The following is an 8,654-nucleotide window of genomic DNA, read 5'->3' on the forward strand; positions in this document are numbered from 1 at the left end:
TTGTTTTCCCCATGGCCTTTGTTTACCCCCCCCCCCAATGTTATATTGTCCACGATCCAGATGTTCGGTAGGGAGCATTGAAAGTTTCACATCGGCTATGGATGGGGTATTTGAACTCTTTTTATATGGCAGTCCTGGGCAATCCTGACTTCATGATCTAGCTTTTGGGATTGAATTAGGTCAAGTTCCATTTTCTTATCACTTATCTATACTAGTAATAGTAATGAAAAGATAAGTCAGATACCAAAGGTATCAACAGATAAAGATGGATTTCTATATTTAAAGTAGGACTGATGCTGGAAATGTAGCAATAGTGTCTCATGTTCTATTTATTGATGAGATGTTGATCTTCTAATGGGGACAAAAGGAGCAATTGTGATTTTAGGAGTTGTATTAGTTATCGCAGATATGGCTAAGGCTTCCTGATCCTCGGGAATAAAGTGAGGAACATTCAACCTGTTGAAGTTGTGTGACCATTTCATTAAAAACTTGTCAGAGAGAGCAAATATGTTTCAACACACAAAATCGGCTTTGGGTGCCGTTAATTCATGTAGGCCGCAAAAATTCTTTATTTGTTTATGCGTCCGAGTTCGATTCCCATTGCAGGCATTTTAATAATCGTTTTTCTTATTAAAAATATATTTTTTCAACAAAACTTCTCACGTGGGGGTCGCAGAAACTCTTTTTGATAATTGATGGTGGTGAGACCCGAATCCAAGACCTCGGCTGCTTTAATACCATGTTGAAGTGTGCAATAATCTTATCTAAAAGCTTAAATTGTTAGATAGAATACACGTTTGTGTATTTTATTATATATTCAATATGCCCCCTTACTTGAGGCTTGATTCTTTTTTATGAATCAAGCACATGGAAATTCTTTTTGATAAAGGATAGCAGTAAGATTTGAACCCAAGACATGTTCTTTCTATAATATCATGTTGAAGGGTGTAACCATTTCATCTAAATGCTTATAATTAGTCTCATTATAAGTCTTGGACAATCCCCACATTATGAGCTAACTTTTGCAGTTGAGTTAGGCACCAAGGTCATTTCTTATCATCCGTATCAAAGTCAGACTCATCTAAAGGAGGTCATCAGCAAGAGAGGCCTGAAGAAACCAAAGCAGCCTAAAGTCCTACGAAATGTTATAATCATGCATTGTATGGATAGGGTGGAAGGAGAGGAACTCTAGGTTCATACTATAAAGCTTAGGTGTTAACCATCTTTATCTTTTTGAGGTCCATGATAGATGTAAGTTAGTCTGACACTTTGTTGGACTTTATTGACTCCTTAGATCATAGATAAGCGCTACTAGTCATTCGACATTGTACGAATCTCAGCACTCATTTCCTGTTGTTTTTACAACTAAAATTTAAAAAGAAAATGTGGGGTTGTGCTAAGTGGCTTGCTAGTTGAAGCCGTAAGTGAAAAAGGTGTACTAACTGGGAACATAGAACTATGCAAGGATCAGGCAGTTTGTCTTCCCAATAACGAACCTTACATGCAAACTTTACAAGAAAAGAAGTGTACCTAATAGAGTACCCTTGGGTTACAATCTCCTGCTTATAAATTGTCATACAACTCTCAAATATTTCAATATTTCTACCTAACCTACTCTGGTCTCTGTTTCTCTTCTGATTTCTTTCCAAAGGAACTAAGGTCAGAACAGTTCCTTGCATCTAGAGCTATTTATAATCATACAGTAGAAGACAATGAACAGTCTGTTGAAAACCCATAATAACGCATGAAACAAAAATAACCTGTATCTCAGTGTAGCTTAAAGAAAAAGGATATGACAAATTGACAAACATAGTTACCTCTCAAAAAATAATCTCTCCAAGTCATCTTTACAGTGGGTTGAAATTTTCGGGACCAGAACCAAGTAATGCCTTTGGACAAAATGGCTTGCATTGCAAAGTGGAATGTATTCATCAGTAAAGGAGCAGGGAATCTCCCTAGATGATCCCCTAGAAGAGTTTTATTATACCTAGACCAGATGAATGCATGATAAGATCCAACGTGTCCAAAGCTTCAATACGGATGAGAGAAAACAAATCACTTAGTAAAATCATAAGCTCATGACCAAGTAGACTTACAATGTCAAGAATGTACTGAATATGTACCATACAAGGATTAAGAACAGTGTCTTCAGCACATCAGCTACGGAAACAACATTCTTTGACTTTGTTTGTGATGCATCGTGGTGGTCCAGATGAGCAGATCCTTCCCCGTGCACATTTGAATATGTTTGATTACTTCTAGAACCGTTCTCCACATCAAACGGAACATATCTATCTTTTCCATTTGCAGTAGATGCAACAGCCAAATCACCACCACCCTTCATCCTCGGCTTAAAGTTGTAATTTTGTGTATCTACGTCTACAGATCCATTTCCTATACCTATTTGATTCACCAGAGGCAGTTCAAAGTCAAAGTCGTCAGTGAGTGTACCAGCATTCCCTAGTTCAGCCGAATGGATGGTGTCATTATCATCACACCAGCCCGAGAAAGAAGGCGCCCTACGAAAGCTGTCACTTGCACTCTGTTCAACCTTCTCAATAGTCAATTCACTCTCTAACATCTCCTTTTTCCTCCACAATCAAAACATCTTCCTCCCATTGACAACCAAGCTTATCCGCCAAGTCGTCTATATAGGCTTTATATTTCCAATTATCTTGACCAGACTAATTGTAGTGAACCCTTTAGAACTTCAAATTGACACTATTATTTCTGATAAACACGCCTAATAAGCAATTGAAACCAGCACTGAGCTCACGAATCCAATTAACTAGTGACCAAATTAAGTTCAACAATCTGCATTAAAGCAACTTAAAATTTCAGTCAAATCTCACAAAAAGAAACAGTAAAAATCACAACTTAGAATCCAATCGAATCAAATTTTCAAGAAAAGGGGGAAAAACAAAAGAACCCCATTTCTATAGCAGGTTGAAAAAAACCCAAAAGAAGGTTGAATCAATCAAAAAGAGTAAATGCTATTGAAGAATCAAGAAAGCAACTACTAAAAGCATTGAGAAAAGATAAACCAAAACTGAGATGAGCTTCACTGGTGGGCAAAATAAGTTCAACAATCTGCATTATAGCAACTTGAAATTTAACTCAAATCCAAATACAAGAATTAAGGAAATCTGCCAAAATTTCACAAAAAGAAACAATAAAAATCACAACATTTGAATCCTATTGAATCAAATTTTCAAGAAAAGGGGAAAGCAAAGAACCCCATTTCTATAGCAGGTTGAAAAAAAAACCAATAGAAGGTTGAATCAATCCAAAAGAGCAAATGCAATTGAAGAATCAAGAAAGCAACAACTAAAAGCATTGAGAAAAGATAGACTAAAACTGAGCTGAGCTTCACTGGTGGCCAAAACAAGTTCAACAATCAGCATTATAGCAACTTGATATTCAACTCAAATCCCAAAACAACAAATAAGGAAATCTCCCGAAATCAAACCCCAAAAAAACAATAAAAATCACAACTTTGAATCCTCTGAAATCAAATTTTCAACAAAAGAGGGAAAACAAAAGAACCCCATTTCTATTACAGGTCTATAGATTCGAAAAAACCCCAAAAGAAGGTTGAATCAATCAATAAGAGTAAATGCAATTGAACAATCAAGAAAGCAACAACTAAAAGCAATGATAAAAGATAAAATTAAAACTGACCTGAGCTTGTTTGAGTTAATAGATTCAAATGGTGTAGAAGAGAACAAAGCATAGAAGATCTGATCTACGAATTCCTTTGAGTTTAAAGAAAGAAAAAAAAAAGTGTTTGGTTTAAGGGGTTATTCTTGTCGCCTGTTACGGTAAGGTAAAATGGAAGGAAAATCAACTAATGCCGACAGTTTACAATTGGTTGAATTTTTTTATACTTTAATAAGCTGGAAAATGTTTTTAAAAACTCTCTTTATATCAATTTATTTATTTTAGACTTGTCGTGGAATTTAAAAAATAAGTATTTTTATTGAGGAGGTGCGAGAGATTGGATATAATAGTTACACAGAGAGGTAGAGACTGATCGAAAAAGCACTGGAAAGAGATTATTACACAGAATACAACGCAACTTCAAATTATCGAAGAGATGATCTTAGATAGGAGGGTATCGAGGTTATCAGGATAGAAATTTAGTTGTATTTTTGTAGTGTCTTTTTTGCTTTTGATTTCACCATCACTTAGCTTGTTGTTGATTGTGTTTAGGTTAGGCATCATTCTATAGCTATTATTATTTCTTTATGAGTTGTTTTGTTTTTCCACCGTCGTTAAAATTTCACAGATGGGATCTGTCTTTTTACATATCTATTTTGATATGTTGTACTCAAGTAGAGGATCCTTCAGACATAGCTTCTTTACCTCCACAAGGTAAGGGTATAATTGGTATACACTATACATTTTACAAACCTTATTTATAAAATTTTGTTGAAATCGTTATTAACATTGTTGTTTGATCAGACAACGTTTTAGATAAAGAAAGATGATGTTAAATGGCATCCAATAAATGTGAAGTGGGGATGATACCCTTAACTAGTCGTCAAATAAGGAAATTTGACATTCTTTTGGAGATTGACTATCAAAAAAATTGTCACAAAAATTGAGATAAATAATAAAAAAATTGACTTGTATAATCTCAAATTAAAAGTATATATAACATGTCATGATGTATTTTAATCTTGTGATCTTTAATATAATATATAAAAATTAAAATTAAAATTAAAAAATTGTAATAAAAAATATTTTTTTTAAAATGGACTAACACAAAAAATAAGATAAAGAAATTAAAATAAAGTATTAGTATAGTAAGATATGATTGGCAGTGGGATTTATTAATACCAGATTTTTAGGTTGCTAGATCTCTACTTCTTCCACGAGATCTCTAGTTGTGTGACTAAGACGTGCCAACACCTGTTCGTTAGGGTGGCATGGTTCGATATGATATGATATGATATTGAAAATTGCAATTTTTTTGTTTACGTAATTATTAAATTTTATTTTTAATAAATAAAAAAATAGTTGAGTGAAATTTTATGGTGTTGTAATCAAATAATAAAGTTTAACCTATATAATAAAGTTTGAGAAAAGTTTAAAGGGAAAATACATTAAAAAAAAAAACCTGAACTTGGCACGAAAACTTACTTTAGTACTTAAACTACACGGGTGTTTATATATCCCCTTAACATCTTTTATATGAATTATTTTCAACCCTCCGAACACCAACCTTGTGCGCGTGTTGTTACAGCTTAGAACGGTGCGTTAGTCATCTTTTAACATTTTTTAAAAATTAAATTTGCCCCTCTAACGGTAATATCCGACCCATTACCCATTTGAAGAACAATCTTCACTTTTGAAGAACCCTAAATACCTCTTCTCCCTCACCAACCCAATCATCCAAAAAATGGTGACCTAATTCATTATTTTTCTCAAATCTTAGCTCTTCAAACCTAAAAGTTGAATGTTTAAAGGAATTGTTCTTCAAAATGTAAGATTCAAACCTAAAAGTTGAATCTTTGAAGGAATTGTTCTTCAAAATGTAAGATTCAAACCTAAAAGTTGAATCTTTGAAGGAATTGTTCTTCAAAATGTAAGATTCAAACCTAAAAGTTGAATCTTTGAAGGAATTGTTCTTCAAAATGTAAGATTCAAACCTATTCTTCTTCATCTATTAGTTTGATTTTTCTTTCCTCTCTTTTTCTTATTTTCTGTTTTTTTTCAGATTCTCGTTAATTCTTGCACAAAATTGTAGCACACAATGCGATCAATTAATTTGACAAATCTTTGTATGGAAGAAGATGATTATACTACGAAGAAAAAAGTTTATTGTAATCATGGACTTGTGGTGCGTTTGAAAACATCTTGGACTTCAAATAACCCCGGAAGAATATATTGGTCATGTCCTTATTATGGGGTAAAGATCACTTTTGTTTAAATTTGTTTAGCCAATTAAGAATTTGATTAACCACTAATTCCTTCATCCTTTTTCATTATTGAAGGGTCCTAGATCTTGCAACTTTTGGTGTTGGAAGGATAAAGAAAATATTGATTCGAGGTCGAAATTTGTGATTCCTAAACCAATACAGAAATTGGGTGAGCTTGAGAATATAGTAGAATCCTCTCAAACCTCAGCCACTGCATTTGAATTGGTTGAGGTTACTGAAGAAGTTGACAAGACGGGAGATTTCAAACAAGATGATGATTGTCTAGGTATGAAATTGAAAATGTTGCAAGAAGAGGTTGAGAAGATGAAAGTGATGCAGAATAAATGGAGAAGAACATGGTAGAATGTGCTCTTTTTGTTGTAGCTTGTTGTTGTGTTGTGGTTATAGCTATAAGCTATTGGTTCTGGGTGATATATATGAAGAAAGGTTCAATGAAGTTACCTTAAGTTGTTGATGTAGTGAGATCAATGTTGGTGTAGTGTAGCACTGTTTATGTTGTAACCAATTAGGTGCAAGACTCTTTTGTAATGAGTTCTTCTTATTCTCTTAATGTAATTTGGTGGTTTGTGTATTTGTTTGTGTTTTATTTACAACTGCATTCGCTAAATTGCAGTCACAATTGCATAATTGTACACATAAAAGTATTGCAAAACTGGCTGCATAATTGTTTCAAAAAGAGACAACTAAAATATCAAACTAATGCAGTCACACTGCATAATTATTTCAAAAACAAACATAGATCAAACTAATGCAGTCATAGTTGCACCATAATTGTTTCAAAAACAAACAGATCAAACTAATGTAGTCACAGCTGCATAATTGTTCCAAAAACAGCTAAAATATCAAACTAAAGCAGTCTCCATATCAAACTTCAGCAGCATTGGACCTTGTTCTCATTCTTTTGCTTTCTCTCATCTCTTGAAGACCTTGTTGAGTTACAACAACCTTTCCTTTCCATTTTAAGCCTGATCTTGGTTTATGATGCCCAAGATTTCCAGTCACTTTTGAAGAGTTCATAGGCATTCCAGGCTAGATTCACAAAAATATGTTGTCTTAGATGCTTCATAAGTTAAAATTAAAAAGTGTGTAAATAATTAAGACAACTTACATTGTGGATTGTAAAACTACTTTGTGTATGTAGTATCCCCATTCCAACCATTCTTGGCCTCTTCCCTCCTCCAGTAGCACCAGGAACATCAGTAGCAGTAGCAGCTACACTAGTCTTTCTTCCCCTTCCAGCTAAACCAGTTCTAATTCCTCTTCCCTTTTCAGTGGCACCAGAACTATCAGCAGCAACACCAATCTTTGTTCTATTACCAGTTGCAGTTCCTCTTCCCCTTCTAGTAGCACTAGCCTATAACATAAATTGATCAACAAAAATATTAGACTGATTAAGATGTAAATTAACAACTAAACGAATTATTATAAACATTACCTGTTTTGTAGAACCTCTTGGTCGACCTCTTCCTCTCTTTGTGCTTGATTGTGATTCAATTGGTGCTCTAGAAGAACCAACACTTGACCTTGTTGAACTAGGCTCACATCTTCTCCCCATTCATCTTCCTCTGCCTGTATTAGCTTGATTATTCAAATGACAACCCCTCTTATTATGACCCTTTGCATGACAAAGACTGCAGGTCATTTCAACACCTCTCTTGGACAATTTTCCTGTTTTGTTTTCATTCTGCTCCTTTCTCCTACACTTTTAGGCCTTCTTGGTAGTGTTTTTATAACAGGTGGTATAACAGAAGGGTTGGCCGACTGTGGCCACATTTTCATGGTAGTAACTAGTTGAATGTAGTGACTATAGACCTTGAGATAAGTCTCCTTGCTATACCAATGTGCAACATAGTTAATGGGCTCCAATTTCTAAAATGAAGTGCAGCTATAACATGACAACAAGGTATACCTCTTAGCATCCAAGATCTACAAGTACATGTTTGATTGCCTAGATTCACAACAAATGTGTTATCCCAGCTGTCTTTAACCTCAAAACCATATTCACCATTCCATCCAAGGTTACACTTCATTGACTTTGTTGTGTTCTCTGTCAATACCTTTAGGGCCATTGTAGATATTTTTGTTATCCAAGTATTACAGAACTCCCTCAATTGTCTTATTCTCCTCATCACTTTGATCCTTATTTCTTCAAGCATTGTGATGATAATTTTGTGTCTTGCCCCCAAAACCCATGAATTAAAGCTTTCAGCCATGTTGTTGTCAACACTATCACAACAGCTGAAAAACTTAAAGTATAATTTAGACCACCTCTCTATATTGTACCACAATAAGTCATCACATATTCCAGTGCCTAACTTCTCCATATGATCCAAATTTCTTTTCAATTCTTGTTCATATGTAGATTTGGCACATCTCCAAAAAAAAAAATTCTTCTTTCAATGCCTTTCCAATACTTAGACCAATTGGCTAGAACATGTCTTGCACACATTCTTTGTTCTGCATTTGGCAGAAGATCTTGAATAGCTTTGTCAAGACCCTTTAAACAACAACATTTAGAATAACATGAGATCTAACTTAATGAATAAATAAAAAAGAAAATAAATGAATAAATGAAAAAGAAAACAAAAATACCTTCTGCATATCAGTAATGGTTGTCAATTCTGTTCCATCTCCTAGCTCAAGATTGTCACGACCCGGGAGCACCCCCTAGTCGTAACCGGCGTACTCGACCTCGAAGAGGTCTAATAC

The 8,654-nt window shown here is 34.4% G+C and overlaps 1 protein-coding gene across 4 annotated transcripts in view; it reads right to left on the reverse strand.

The window, feature by feature from the left end:
- LOC102589776 (probable sugar phosphate/phosphate translocator At1g06470) overlaps window positions 1-3,866 on the reverse strand; it is a 17,499-nt gene extending 13,633 nt beyond the window's left edge. For 3 of the 4 annotated variants that reach the window (XM_015309407.1, XM_006348855.2, XM_015309406.1), the window contains exons 1-3: window positions 3,682-3,866; window positions 2,097-2,814; window positions 1,818-1,987 (exon numbers count right to left, since the gene is read on the reverse strand). In XM_015309407.1, the coding sequence (XP_015164893.1) occupies window positions 1,818-1,987; window positions 2,097-2,581 (655 nt within the window). In that variant the 5' untranslated portion in view covers window positions 2,582-2,814; window positions 3,682-3,866. The remainder of the gene's footprint in view (window positions 1-1,817; window positions 1,988-2,096; window positions 2,815-3,681) is intronic. The other variant, XM_015309408.1, reaches the window with a different exon arrangement.
- Window positions 3,867-8,654: the final 4,788 nt, after the last annotated feature.

This window comes from Solanum tuberosum, unplaced genomic scaffold (assembly GCF_000226075.1).
Source record: "Solanum tuberosum cultivar DM 1-3 516 R44 unplaced genomic scaffold, SolTub_3.0 scf00102, whole genome shotgun sequence".
Lineage (NCBI taxonomy): Eukaryota > Viridiplantae > Streptophyta > Magnoliopsida > Solanales > Solanaceae > Solanum > Solanum tuberosum.